The sequence below is a fragment of the Carcharhinus amblyrhynchos genome, chromosome 20 (assembly GCF_965287045.1).
Source record: "Carcharhinus amblyrhynchos chromosome 20, sCarAmb.v2.hapA, whole genome shotgun sequence".
In the NCBI taxonomy this organism is placed as follows: domain Eukaryota; kingdom Metazoa; phylum Chordata; class Chondrichthyes; order Carcharhiniformes; family Carcharhinidae; genus Carcharhinus; species Carcharhinus amblyrhynchos.
The window spans coordinates 44,427,852-44,443,580 of record NC_137343.1 but is presented as its reverse complement, the minus strand read 5'-3'; the positions used below and the strand labels follow the sequence as shown (position 1 = coordinate 44,443,580).

General features: G+C 42.7%; 1 protein-coding gene across 1 annotated transcript; it reads right to left on the bottom strand.

The window, feature by feature from the left end:
• Positions 1-577: 577 nt before the first annotated feature.
• Positions 578-5,538, bottom strand: LOC145356137 (immunoglobulin lambda-1 light chain-like). Its single transcript, XM_080208748.1, has 3 exons — positions 5,490-5,538; positions 5,002-5,349; positions 578-1,041 (listed from the first exon to the last, which is right to left on the bottom strand). The coding sequence occupies exons 1-3, from the start codon at positions 5,536-5,538 to the stop codon at positions 719-721; spliced, it is 720 nt and encodes a 239-aa protein (XP_080064874.1). The 3' UTR covers positions 578-718.
• Between the last annotated feature and the right edge of the window lie 10,191 nt (positions 5,539-15,729).

The window sequence follows — 15,729 nt, the reverse complement described above, 5'->3', positions numbered from 1 at the left end:
ATATAAAAAAAACAGACTTGGTCCTGAACTGGTTTGAGTCACTGAAAATGCATTTGGGTGACTTGTTAGTAAAGCGCCTGCTTCAGTATAATCATTATAGGCCAATTAAAATAATCGGTGAGCTTACTAAAAAATGACCAGCTGTACCAGAACTTGCATTGCATCTAGTGTATTAAAAATTGGGACAGTGACAGCGTTTGTCCTGAAATTTTGGAACCAGGAGGTTAAGAACTGTCTGCCCTTTAATGTATTTTTGTAATCTGTATTCGCAGTTCTGCCCTTTCATCGCAATACCAGAATGTAACTCAGTCCATTAAAAAATATTGCAATATTACTCCATTTAATGTCATCCATCGTCTCCTTGTTGCGCCTGGATGTCACTGACTTTAAATAAAATGTGCAGAATATCACAATGATATAATCTCACTATTTAATTCCTTTTAGAATGTTACCATTAATTGTTTTTCAGGGGAAGAGAGAGAATAACAGAACATTAGTCGCGATGATGGTATAATGATTTTATTACACAGCGGTATCAATGACATTACACTGAAGCTTTGATCCATTCAGAGTGAACACAGTTAAATTGAAATTAAGGGAATCAGCCGATCTGCTACAAACTGTGATGAACTGTTTGAAATGTTCCACTATTTGCCGAATTTATTCAGAAATAAAACTTTACTAACGGCAAAATACAAAAACGCTTTCGATGCATGGATCAGGTACAGCTGGATCTGGAGATGCTTGTTTGAAGCGGGTTTGCTTGAGTCTCGTGTTTAACCACACAGGAGTAAAGCTCGTGTGAGTTCCAGTCTGAGGCTGACAGAGTCAGATAACTGCTCACACTGAACGTGTTGTCCGCCTCCTGCTGGATCCGACTGGTCTCAACCCCATTCCCTCTGACGCTGCCATCGACAGTCCATTCAATCTCCGCAGCTCCCGGGTTAAAACCGCTCACCAAACACACCAGGGTCGCCATGTTCTTCGCTGTGATTTGATCCGATGAAGGCGGAAGGAGAGACACAGTGGGGCTCCGTGGACCTGGAAAGTAGAGACAAGGATCGCACATCCATTAAAAATCAGCATAAATGACCGAGTCATTGTTCCACCTGCTTCAAATTGTTTTTTTTAAGTCGGTATTATTCTACAAGAATGTATAGATTTTATACATTGGAGTCTTATTGATGCCAAATGCAAAAAGGCCGGGACTCTGTTTCTAGAACATACACAACCTGAGAAGGTTATTCTTTTTTCCCTGAAAGGACAGGAACATACAAATAAAATCTGATCGAAAGGAAATAGTGGAGTTTGAAATATTTAAGAGAAAAATAGGAAGGGAGTTTCAATACATCCACGTGTGATCTGAGGCAACGCAGCCCGAGCCAATGTCGCGAACACCGAGAATTTCAGAATAACACTAATCACTCAGAATTTGGAGTCAATATTGGAACCTATGCTGACGGCTACATTTCTGGAGTTTGCAACTCCAAAACCTCGATTCTAAACAATGAAATCGATTGTTTGCTTCTGTCACCAGTTACTTCCCTGACGCAAGTCCTACAGACTGGACTGATATTTGGGTTTGTGAACATTCTTTGCGACGGCTTTACACCGTGTCCCGCCCACACCAACAGTGACGATGCAGCGTAAATCTTAACAAATATCTCCCGGTCGCAATGGAAATGTTTGGAGACATTTTTTCGGAGTGGAGTGTCACAAACGATTTGTTGCAGCTGAGAGGAAGAGTTTCTAATAAATATTGTAAACAATTCTAATATATAACAACATAACTTAATGACACCCTCAAAAGGCCAGTAATAAATCAAACATGTCCTCATAATTATTTATCTCACACACCTTGTCGTCAAAGCAGATGGACTGTGAGATCTTTATGTGCTTAGGTAGGGAGCCATGATTCTGACATCGGAAGAATGATTCTACTTCACACTTAATTGTGAGGATTTCTGAGGCCGTGGTCGGCGCTAAGTCAATGCAGATTTGCATTTTCGTTCCTTTGACATTAGTCGATATTCGCAAAGCTGAAAGGGCGTTGTATCAGAATCTTGTCTCTTTAAGTGACCATTTACCGCTTAAGTTACCATCTATCACAGTCAATGGGGAAACGCTCAGTAAATACGTTAATATATTGTAAGGCTTCGAAGAAAGGGTTCAGATATAAATATCCATTTCAAACTAAAAGTATCAGGCTAACCTTTTACAATTCGCCCTGACATTGAGGTATCATGTCGGCTACAACAGCAATATGGGTTTTGTCGCTGTCGGTAAAAAATCGATTGTCTTTGGAGCTAGAAATTGGTCTTATATTTTTGTTGGAATGTAATTTGGATGTTGAAACTGAGTCGGCAGACAAATGCCGCAAGCCCTTATTTCAAAACTGGCATCTTCTTCCTGCGCCCCCGAGAGTTTCGCTGGATCATCTCAAATGTTTGCACCGATGAGCAAGTGTGAAGATCGACTTCTAGTTAGTGGACTTAAGTGAATTATTTTTACACCGGCATTTTCACCAGATCTGATTTCTTAAAGTAATAACTCAATATTCAAAAGCATTTTTTCCCTTTCTGCCTCATGCTGGTCCATTTAACCGTAATATCGCCCAGTAAGCAAATGACTTGAAGAAGCATGTAATAAAAAAGGGAAAGTAAGATTGAGAAGGGAAGAGACCCTGACCACAGCTTTCCAATCGGGACCGGAGCAGGTTTGACTCTCGGAGGCAGGAAGAGAGATGAAATTGTCAAAGGGCGAAAGGCGGGTGGCATAATTATGGACCAGTGAACCTAACCTCACTGAAGGGAGAACTAATGGAATAAAGCGGCATAATCAAATATGGCGATCACGGCTTCGTTGCCGGAAAATCTCACCCCATAGCGTTAATTGGTATTTTTGAGCAGGTAGCATGAAGCGGTGAATGATGGCAATATTTTTGGTATAGCCTACACGGATTTGAGCAAGGCCCTTGTTAAGTTCACACATAGGATGAACAGGTTGGATCCGAAATTGGCTCAGAGGCAGGGAACAAAGGGTCCGTATATCAATGAGTGCCTATATGATTGTTGATCGATGATACAAATTTGGCAGTGTGGTTGCGAACAAGAAAGCTGGATAATGTAGGAAGACAATGGACTGGTTAGATTAGTGCGCCGCGACAAATGGAATTAAATGCCGAAAAGTGTGAGGAACTGCACTTCAGGAAGACCAACAAGACAAGCGAGTACACTGTACAGATGGGAAAATGCCGAGAAATGTAGAGAAAATTAGTGAACAGAAAACGCAGGTCCACAGATTCTGAAGGCGGCTGAGCAGCTGGATACAGTAGTAAAGAAGGCATAGGAGGCATTTACATTTATAAGCTGAGGTAGAGATTGTTAGAACTTTGAGGTTATGCTGAAACTGCTGGAAAGATGCATAGGAAAAATGTAATTGTACGAGAACGAGTACAGGGAGATCTAGAGGGATGTCGGCTGGAATGGAATATTTAGTTACAAGTAAGTATTGAATTGTCCCTTTTCTTCGGAACAGACAAGGCTGAAAGTAAATCCATTTGAAGGCATAATATTCTGAGGTGTCTGGGCAGAATGGATCGGAAAACAGTATTGCCAATGGTTGAGGGGTCGATAAGAACAGGACTTGGATTTGTCGTTAGAAGTTGAAGGTTTCGCGGAGACTGGAAGGGAATAGTTTCACCCAGAGGGTTTAGGGGATGTGGAACCTACTGCCGGAGGGTCTGTTATTGGCAAATTAATGGTCACTTAAACAAACATAGAATGTGTAATTTAAAGGCTAATGAATAAATGTTAGATTGTTACTTGTGAACCAGTGCAGACACGATTGGCCAAGGAGATTGCAACAATTTTCCAAAGATATACCATTCTATGATTTTGCAAATATCTTATATTGCTTTTCTCCCTCATTCACGCACAGGAGCTACAGTGTGGATATCTATAAGGTACACTGCCGGAACTCCGACAACAGCTTCCAAACCAGCCATGTCTTCCACTGGACGAGAACACCGGCACCAGATGCACGGCTACAACACCAGATGGTAAATCCCCAACAAGCCACACAGCATACCAAAGTAGAACTGTACCGCCTTTCCTTCACTGTCGCCTGGCCAAAATCTCTTAACTCCCTCCCTAACAGCTCTGCGGTGTACCTATGACACATGGACAACATCGGTTTGAGAATGCGGTTCACCGTCACTTTATCCGTGGATATTAGGCGGGGGTGATGGGGGAAGGTGCAAGGAGTGTTACCTTTCTGATCACATTCCATGAATCAATCATATTGGTAGTAATCTCCATCTCTTGTTCTATTACTACTAACTGACAGTCGCAGAACCAACAACAATCTGAACGAGTCCACAACAATACTCAAAAACCTGACCACCTTATTCCGAGACATTCCAAAACAACAGATTGGATCGGAAGAAAATGAGCCGTAATTTCCGAAGAAAGCAAACATTCCGCACATCATTGATGTTTGTTACTATGTGATCCAGTAACAATCAGGGTCAGTTATTACGGGCGGAATTCCGGTCAACAAAATGGTTATTTTGGACACCCGGGATTAATGCAACATATTAGGCTGAGAATCTTGAACTGAACGGTTTTTAGTGAGTTTGGGGACCACTGGGAGTGAGTCGCACCAAGTCACCACACCATCATTCCGCAGATATAATGCAATCTTGCATTAAATGGAATGAAACAGCCTGATGTGAACGCTTTGAAACAGTTTCACTCGTAATTAAAATGCCCCTTTACCCGATCACATAACAGCACAAACTCCAGAAAATCGCCGAAGTTCTGAGCCCAGCTATCACTGCAATATCATTTCCTGCTGAATCAAAGATCCCCCATAACAATATTTTAGGAGCAATCATTTTGATTTGCTCGAATTCAGTCCACCTAACCGACCGTTTCCAAGTCCATTTTGTTATTTAGAAAGCGTCACAAATGTTAGAGGAGAGTTAAGTGATTTACTTACTGCCCAGATTCAACTTCGTTCCGCTCCCGAAAATGATGCTATTTGGACTGCTGAACCAAGCACCACAGTAATAATCTGCAGCGTCCTCCGATTGCACGTTGGTGATGGTAAAATGCATCTTCGTTCTTGATGAGTCCACAGACCCGGCGAATCGATTCGGAATACCCGAAGCCAGACCAGAGTACTCGGACCAAACAAGCACAGGGGCGCTGTCGGGTTTCTGCCAGTACCAGCTCGCGTAGTTGCTGCCAATGGTGCCTCCGGACATGGTGCAAGTGATGGTGACGGTCTTTCCCGGTGAGGACGAAATGGATCCTGGTTGGGTCAGGACAGGATCCGCAATTGTACCTGGTGAAATGCAAAGTATTGTCAGTCACACACTGTGAAATGTTGAATATAGCTCACAATTCAGGTTCGTTAAAACACAAGCGCAGAAGCAGATAATGTGAAAAAAATGAGCGTGACTTCAGGCCGACGCCCGTACTTACTGTGGAAACAGAGTATCAGTGCGGCGAGAACTCCAATCGATTGTGTCATGGTGAAGGTTTGGGGACAGGAAAATAAATCCTGACACGAACGCGCTTCTGAGTCCATTCCAACCTCTCCTTAAAAAGACACAAACACCGCAGGGCGAATGAATATGAATTAGGTATGCAAATTTCCTGTCACCTGATATTAGGCCGAAGATCTCCATTTCGGTATTGTCTGATATTTGCAGAATGAGCATGCCAGCCATTTTGGAAAAGAAGAAATATAAATCTCCCAAGGCACAGAACAGCATGTAAAATGGCTCAATACCCAGCTACCCCTCCCCCCGCCCCCCCAAAAAAAACAAACGGTGCAGTGAAACATAAAACGGATTAAATGAATCGTGGCTTGATCTCTGGAACCTGCAGATTACAATAAATAAATGTTGCGGGCAGTGAGCTGTTTAATAGGCGTAACGTCCTTGGTGAATAAATTAAAGACGAAAACTGTGAGTTGAGATTTCATGTGCACACAGAGAGGCGTAAGCCCACGCTCCTTATTGGCTTTTCGGGATTGATGGATAGATAGATAGATAGATAGACAGATAGATTGATAGACAGAGAAACAGATAGATGGATCGACAGGTAGATAGATAGATGAATGGTTGGATAGATGGACAGGCAGACAGATAGATAGACAGAGGGATGGAGATAGATAGTCAGATAGGTCGATAGATACATATATAGATGGCTATGCTAAGTGAGTGAATGATAGACAAGTCCCGAAGAACATTTTATTACCTACCTAGAATGTGACTAACTGCCAAGACTGCCCACTCAGCTTTATCAAGTGTTGGAAACCCACGGCATACACAGTGAGTTAAGCCTCGGCAAAGTGAAATGCTCTCGGAAACAGAGCTTTCGCATGACTTTCGTTGTTTGATTTGAGGGGCATATTTGCTGTCATAGGAAACAATGAGTTTGAGAATGTCAATGCATTTGCCGACATCGGAATGAGCTGAAAATAGCAGTTTTAAAAATCAGATTTCTGATGACCGGTGACCCTCCCCCTCAACACCACCCTCTCCTCCCACCGGACGACAGTATTGCAGAAGCCATCGAACAATGTTCTATTGCTCCCTCATTTGAAAACTTAAACAAAATCTGGCAAGCCCTTTCAATGTTGATACCCTTAGCTTGTCACACACCTTCACCCCATGTGTCCTTGAGCAATTGTGAGAAGTAACATTTTGGTTATGCAGCTGAGGCGCACAGAGGAGAACGAGAAGAAATGAATTAATTCCTTCGCCTGGGGAGCTGCCGATCGCGGTGCAGAGGCAGTTGCGTCAGTATAAAGAATTCGAGAAGGTTGATCGCAGAAAGAGGGCAGTCAGCCCATCGCATCCATGTCGGTTCTGTAAAGGAGCGATAGAACTGGAATTTCTGTTTCGATCTTACTCCAGCCTTCCACATATTTTCCACCTTTTTGACAGGGATTGTTAAATCCTCTTCCAATAGCCCTTGATCCAGTTGCCTCCAGATCATTAAGAGTCGGAACATATTAACCCACCACCAGCCCTCTTCTGTTCCTGTTGCTGTTCACAGGTTATTTCAGATGTTTGCCTTCTGGTGATCAAACTTCCCGACATTTGAAGCAGCTCCGACTTTCTTTATCCAACACCTTTAAGAACACCTTTATCAAATCTACTGTGCGGCTCGAAGGAGAACAGCTCCACCTTTCTCGTCCTTACATCTAACTGAGGAATTTTATCGCTGGAAACATGCTAATACACCTTCCTGCACACTCAAAGCTCTGAAATACTTTGGAAGAACATTGTCAAGAATTGGACTAATACTGTAGCTGGGGTCTAACAAAGATAAAAGGGTAAACATATTTGCTTGCATTTGGACTCGGTTGTTGGAATTTTACTGACACCCCGTGTCGACAGAATGAAGGGTGGGGAAGGGATATTAAAATTTTACCATTAGTGGGAAAATTTCCATGCGGCGGTCAGGCAGGGGGATCAGGAACAGATCATTAAAGTTGTTAGGCTGAAAAAGATCGCAGGGCATTAACTGAAAGGATATGTCTCAGGTCCACGTCATGCAGTGCAGTCAGTACCCAGAGAGTGAGAGGTTTAAGCCCTTGCCTGTGGGTGGAATGCACAGAGTTGACATCTGCAGAGTGGAGAGAGGAAGGGAGACAGACACTAGTTCAGTTTAATACAACAAGACAGGAGCAGCGAGAGAGGTACCACCCTCTTGGCCTGTGAGTCGAATCGGAAAATGATTGGCATAGGGCCAGGAATACAGGTTAAAGTTGACTGAAGACGGTATGCAGCTGAAATATCAGACAGAAAGCGTGCCTACTTCATGGAGATGTTAAAGTCCCAACATCTCCAATGATTGAGCCCGAGTGGAAGCAAAAGAGTAAAAGTTTGCGATTAGTGGCAGAGCTAAAGATTGGGAAGAATATAAAAACCGACAAAGATTGACAAATAAAGTAATGACAAAGGAGAACTTAGAGTATGAGAGAATGTTAGCTGGATATATTAAAAGAATGTAAGAATAGCAACATGCTTTTAAAAAGGAAAATGCTCACTGAAATAAGAGTGGTTACTCTGGAAAAGGAACGTCGAAAATCCAGTATGCGAAATGAGGAAATGGCAGAAGAATTGATATATTTTCTCTGCCTTGCTGAAGAATAAGGAAATAATGTCCCAGAAATACTTGCAGGTGAAGAGGGAGAAGGGAGCGAGGAACATAAAACAATTACAACCACCAGGTCAATGCTACTGAGAAAGCGGTCAGAACTAAAGGCTGTCAAGTCATTAGGGCATGATAGAGCTGGGTAAGATACCCTTAGGGAGAGTAGATGCAGACGCGAAGGGCCGATTGGCCTCCGTCTGCATTGTAGTTATTTTATTACTCCAAGAGGTTGGGAAATAGCATATCTAACTCCTCTACTCAAGAGAAGAAAGAAACTGAAAACATGTAACTGCAAGCCAATTAGCCTAACATCTGTCAAAAGTTATATGCTCAAATCTATTATTAGAAGGTTATCGCACGGCACTTGCAATTGTGCAGAGCCAACATATATATTTGTATAAATGAAGCCATACTGTACTAATTTCCTATACAGACTGGAGCAACTTATTAGTAACGTGAATAAAGAGGAACCAGTAGACATGGATTTCCAAAACGTATTTAATAAGAAACAGTTTCAAAGATACATTATGAAATGCCAAATAGGAGATCATCATATGTGGGATAATATTCATCAGGAATCGAAGACTGGTTGCCTTACAGAAACAGAGAGGTGGGGTAACTGAGCCATTTTTCTGTTGAGGGGGGAATGGGCGGTGTATCGGAGGATTACAGCTGGGGCCTCAACTATTCTCAATTTATAGAAATGACATGAATGATGGGACGGATTGATTGCAACTTTTTCTCACGACTTTAGTACAGGAGGGAAAGTAAATTGTGAAGTTATCATAATTGGCATAGAATTTGTCGTGCTTTGTCGCGAGCACATCTAAAGTACTTTCCTGTTAGCCCGCGTACCTCAGAATGGATACGCACCAGCAACATTCGGAGAAAGGTTTGCCCATCAGATGAAAGGGATATCATATAGGGAACGGTTGGACAGTTGGGTCTCGTACCCATTAGAATCTAGAAGAATTCGAGGTGATCCTGCCGAAACATCTACTATCCTGAGAGAAGTTGAGATGGTGAATGCTGAGGAAGTGCCTCCCCTCCAAGGAGACTAGAAGGAGGGGACATGAACTAAAATAGAAGGTTTTCCAGTTGAGATGGAGATAAAGAGAATTTCATTTTCCGTGAGAACCATTAGCCTGTGGAACCCTCTTTACCAGGAATATCCCATTGTGAATGGTAGTGGATAATTAAACAACTCACTGGAGGAGAAGACATCACAAATGTGCCCATCCTCAATGATCAGTGAAAAAGATAAGGCTAAAGCATTCGCAACAATCTTTTGTCCCATGTGCGAAGTGAATGATCCATCTTGGCCTTCTAAAGAAATGGTCAACATCGCGGATGTCAAGCTTCAGCCAATTCAATTCACTCCACGTGATACCAAGAAATGTCCAAACGCGTTGGAAATTGCAAAGGCTTTGGGCCCTAACAATATTCTGTCCACTGTCCTGAAGACTTCTGCTCCAAACCATGCGGCCCTGCCAGTCAATTTGTTTCAGTGCATCTACAACATTGGCATCTACCCGTCATTGCAGAAAATTGCCCAGTTATGTCCTCTATGCAAAAAGAAGGGCATCTCCAACCTTATTCATCAGCCATCAGGCCACTCCAGATCATCAGCAAGTTGATGGAAGAGGTCATTAACAGCGCAATCAAACGGCAGGAACTTAGCAGGAACCTACTCACTGACACATAGTTTGGATTCCGTTAGTCACTCAGCGCCTGACTTCATTACATCCTTGAGTCAAACATGGACAAGAGTAATTGAATGTCAGATGTGAAGTGAGTGCCTTTGACGTCAAGGCAGCACGGGTGGAATTAAGGAGCTCGAGGAATAATGGAGTCAATTAGATTCAGAGGGAAAATTCTACGCTAGCTGCAGTCATACCTGGCACAGAAGAAGGGTTTTGCTGTGGTTGGAGTTCAATCCTCTAATTTGCACACTTCTCAAGATGGAATCCTAGGAGTTTCTCAAGATGGTATCCTCGGCCCAACTATCTTCAGCTGCTCTATCCGTAACGTTCCTTGCATCATAATGTCAGCAATGGGGATGATCACATGCCGTACAATACCATCCCGCATCCTCAGAGGCTGAAAACCGTGAATGTCCAAATGCAGCAAGTCCAGGGCAACATCCAAGCTTGGGTTGGCAAGTGGCAAGTATCCTTCGTGACAAAGTAGTGCCAAGAAATGACCACCTCCAACAACTAATTATTATCCCTTGACATTCAACGGTAATGCCGTCACTATCGATTTCCTAAGGCCGACCATTGACCAGAAACTGAACAGGTCTTGACATTTAAATATGGTGGCTACAAGAGCAGGTCAGAATTCATGAAACCTGTGGCATGTATCTCACTTCCTTACTCGCCAAACCTGTCCACCGTTTGCGAAGCACAAGTCAGGATCGTGATGGAATATTTGCACTAGCCAGGAGAGTGCAACTTCTATAACTTTCTAGAAATTCACACTATCCACGAGAAATCTTGACTGGCACCTGTTCGACAAACTGCCCCGTCACGATGAACAGTGGCAGGAGTGAGCACCATCGGCACGATGCACTGCAAAAACCCATCCAATATCCATGGGTAACACCTTACAAAATCACACCTCTACCGCCCAGAAGAACAAAGGCAGCAGACACATGGGAACACCACCACCTCAGCGCTCTCCTCCAACTCATTCGCAATCTGACCTGGGGATATATTGCTTACTTAGACCACAGGGACTGCGCTGATTCAACAAAGCGGTTCAGCACCATCATCTCCAGGGGAATTAGCGGTGAGGAATAAATGCTGGTCGAACCAGCGATGCCCACATCCCATTAAAAAATGCAGAATTCGATAGATTTCTGACTGAAAAGGGACCCAAAGACCATAGGGGTGGATCGAATGTGGGGTCGAGCCCATGGTCTCATGAGTCATGATCTTCGGCCTGATCTTCGTTCCAATTCATATGATCGTATGATTCGTATTTGTGCCCTTTTTGTCTATTTTTATCCTACCAAATTTCTGAATCTTCGGATCCATTAATGTGGCGCTGTCAGCATTATCTTTAGTGAATGACGCAGGAAAGGAAGTGATAGTAACACATTTAGTGACACTGGTTTCTTCCTGTTTCTAATCATTCGGATTATCTGATATTATGGGCATTCACCATTAAAAAGGGGAACTCATGAAACATCCAAATTAATTGACAATACCTAATGAGAATATTCTGAAAACGACTTTCATGTCCAAATCCCTATTTTCCAAGAGTCCAGGTATTTTGCCAGGAATTGATATTTTGTATACACTTCATGGAATAACACGGTCCTTGGTATACCAAGTACAATATTGCCATCTGCTGGTTCAGCAGCAACACGCGCACAGGTTCATTGAAATTCGGGTTCGACTTCTTTCATCTATTGTGCATAGTCCAGTAGAAAACAGGGAGAATGAAATGATAATTATAACACAAAATTCAGGATAAATTCGGGAGATCTGGCAGCAATTTTGAAGAAAGAAAACACCATTCCTGCATAAGGGTTATTCTCACTGCTGTGTTGGGTGAAGCAGTGTTCAGTCTCTAGTAAATTAAGCGTAAATCCGATCCGTACTTTTATGATGCATTTCAAACGCTGCGAAGACAGGTGCAGGCGCAGTCTCAAACAAGAGAGCAGGAACCAACACCTAAAGCATGCCGGAAAGTGTAGGCCGGCGACTAATTGCCGGATTAGTTCTGCAGAGTCCAGGAACAAGCAATGATTGTAAATCCCATCATGGTATCTGGCAATAAATCTTGAACAAAACCAGTTATAATAATGTTAATCATGAAACTACTGAATTGCTGAAAAAAAACATTCGCTTAATTATCATCATTCCCGGCAGGAAATCTGGCATCCTTACTGAGTACATTTGCGTTTCCACGTTTTCCATCGCCAAAAAGATGCAGAACTCTGAAGACACGCACCAACCAAGTTAAGAACAGCTTCTTCCCTGCTGCCCTCAGATTTTTGAATGGACCTATCTCGCATTAAGTTGATGTTTCTCTTCACCCTAGCTATGACTGTTACACTACATTCTGCACTCTCTCCTTTCCTTCTCTATGAACGGTATGCTTTGTCGGTAAGCATGTAAGAAAGAATACTTATCACTGTGTACTATTATATAAAACAGTAATAAATCAAATCAAATCAAAAAACATTTGTTTATTAGGGAAACGTGCACAATACATGACCAGCCATATTGGTGACACGTTGTTAGCAGCTCTATTGATAATGAATCTCTATTCCAGACTGGTTTACGTGTTACAGAAAAAGCCCGTTCACCTGAAATCGTTCCAAAAATAACTGCGAAGTAAGGCCAAAGCGGCACTGGCCCAAGTTTTGTTTTCATTTACGGAGGTATTTACAGATGAGAATTAGAGGCCAGGAGTGAAGGAGTTTGGGGGAAGAAGAGGCGACTATCGGAGCGTATGTAAAACCTAGCAGACAGCTAGAACATAACGGGTACCATACCGAAAATATACCATTATTTATATAAATTGTAAAGAGTTGAGGCCACAGCACTGATCACTGTAGCACACCACTCCCGACATCTTGCGAATCACAAAATTGTCTCTTGTCTACTCTCTGTTTTCTATTCGCTCGCAAATTTTCTGTCCATGCTCCCACACGATAAACTCTTATTTTCCGCAATGCCCTTTGCAGTGACATCTGATCAAATGCTCACTGTAAAGTACAGTAAATCCACTTGCTCCCCTTTATCCACAGCTTGTTACTTCTTCAAATCATTCCAGTAAATTGATTGAACATGACTTCCCTTTGACAAAACTGTGTTGGTTCTATCTGATTATCGTGATTTTACTTATGTGCCCTGCTATCAAATCTTAATAACCGCTGCTAACATTTTCCTTATATGTCACACGTTCAGCTAACTGGTGTTGTTCTTCGAAAATATATTGTTTCCTGCTATAGGTCGTTTTTGCCTATTGCATTAAGGTACTGCGGTCGCTCTTCCCAATCTAACGAACACTTCCCAGAATCTGGGGAATTTTGGAACATTACAACCAGCCTATCAATTGCCTCATTTGTCACTTCTTATAAGACCTTCGGTGAAAGCCATCAGGATGTGAGGACTCAGCAGCCGACATCTTGAACACCGTTCTTAATGTCATTCTGATTTCCTGCTCTACAGCTACTTCTACGGTACAACTTGTATCCTCTACAATGAAGACTAAAGCCAAATGCCTGTTCTCTTCATCTGCAATCTTTTCGTTCGCCACAAGTCCCCCAGACTCAATTTCCATCGAACTGTCGCCCACTCGTTGAACGTTTTTTTATCGTTTAACTTTACAATTTGAAATTGATGTATTAGTGTCACGAGTAGTCGCACATTAACACCGCAATAAAATTATTGTCAAATCCCCTAGTTGCTACACTCCGGCACCTGTCTGGGTACACTGAGGGAGAATTAGCAATGCTAAGCACTGTGCCACAGTGCCAAAGTAACTAAAAACCCCAGAGTATTCGGGGAAGCATTCAACTGGTCTGGAAGCATCTGTGCAGACAGAAACAGAGTGAAAATTGCGTCTCCAAAGGCGCCAGATGAAAATATATGCAATGAGTTTTGTTGATCTGAATTTCTCTGGAAGAGCACAGGAAACCGATCCAATTCTAACTTCAGGATGAAGATCGGATAGATTAATGACACCGATGTCTGCATGAAATGCTGATCGAGCTCTGGAGCGCGGTTCCATGGATAGATCTTTCAAAGAGCACACTGGGTCAGTAGCATTTTTGTGTTCTATTCTTCTGTGAAATGTTTGGGAACTGAGCTCAATATAATGTTCCGAAGTTAGTTTTCAATTGTGTTTCCCTTTGGAGGGAACCAGCTGTTTATCCATTCTGTGTACACATCTTTTCCTTTAGCTGGGAACATAAAGTTACAAAGCCAGTTTTTGTGATCAGGAATGCGAAAGTTTAAATGATGACGGAAAAGATTCGGAAGTCTCTTCTAAATGTCAATAGAAATTACATGTGAAGCGAGGAACAATTGAAAGATTTTGGCGAGAGAATGCCTTGGATTAACAGGCCATCGTCACTTCTCTTTGTTCTATCCTAAACAATTGTCCACTGATCCTGACTCTAATCTGGATTTCACAGCCAGGGCAAACATCGGGCTGGAGCCTCCAGTTGCAAGGGCAGGGTCTTTGGGAGAGTCGGTTTGTCTGCTCCGCCAACTCACTTCCTCACTTCCCATATTGTTGAGTTGGTGGCATGGGAGCAGGAAGAGAAGCCATTGCAGACAAATCTGTGGATATTATCTGATAAATAATAATGGAACCAGATCATGTGAATAGGCCCAAGGAACTGATTAGCAATGGAGAACTGTTGGACCGTGTGTAGAATCGTGTCAAGGACCAACGCCAATCCAAAAAGTATGAGCAGTAGGGCCGCACAGTGGTTAGCACTGCTGCCTCACATCGCCATGAACCTGGTTTCACTTTCCGGCTTGGGTCACAGTCTGTGCACAGTCTACACGTTCTTCCAGTGTCTGTGTGGGTGCTCCGTTGCCTCCCACAGTCCGAAAGATGGGCTGATTAGGTGCTTTGGCGATGCTAAATTCTCTCTCATTGTACCCGTCCAGGTGCCGGGGTGTGGCAACTAGGAAATTTTCACAGTAACTTCATTGCACTAATTGCAGTTTGGATTTCAACCGATAGCTGTAAGTCTACTTGTGACAATAATAAAGAAACTGCGAAAAAAAACTTGAAAACTGAAAACTGACAGTAACAGTTTGCTATCGTTACAGTTGAATAGAATGTAACTTTGATAAGGGACATATCAGTATTGTGGCAGAAGCAGAAACGCGATTGTGGGGATTCAATGCTGGAATTGTTGGAACAATATTATGGATTTGGGGTTGGAAATATCTTCAAGTAGTTTAGAGAGGAAATGTTAACTGAACATCGGTAGAAGCTTACAAGGAAAGAGGAACAAGTCTGGTTTCAAGGAGAAGTTTGACTGTAATCGAAAGTAAGAACAGTATCTGAGGAGAGATAGCAGTTCGTGACATCACCGAAAGTGGGGGCAAAAAAACAAAGTTCGATGGTCAGTAATTTAGTGGAAACATGGTCAACACGGGTCTAATGGAGAAAATGAGTTGTGACCGAAATGAGGGGATATATGAGGAAAACATCCGAGTCAACTCTGATGCATGCGAAGCAGTGTTTCTCTATTTCACTCCAAAATAGCTTCACTCTAAGAAAAGTGTATGCTCTATTTTTTCTGGATTATATTATTGGAGCAAAGAACAAAGGAAATTGCAGCATAGGAACAGTCCTTCGGCCCTCCAAGCCTGCAGCGACCATGCTACTCGACTTATCTAAAACCCCCTACCCTTCCAGGGACCATATCCCTCTAATCCCGTTCTATCCATGTGTTTGACAAGACGCTCCTTAAAAGCCGCTATCGTATCTGCTTCCACTAACTCCCGGAGCAACGAGTTCCAGGCACCCATCACCCTCTGCGTGAAAATTCTGCCTCGTACATCTCCTTTAA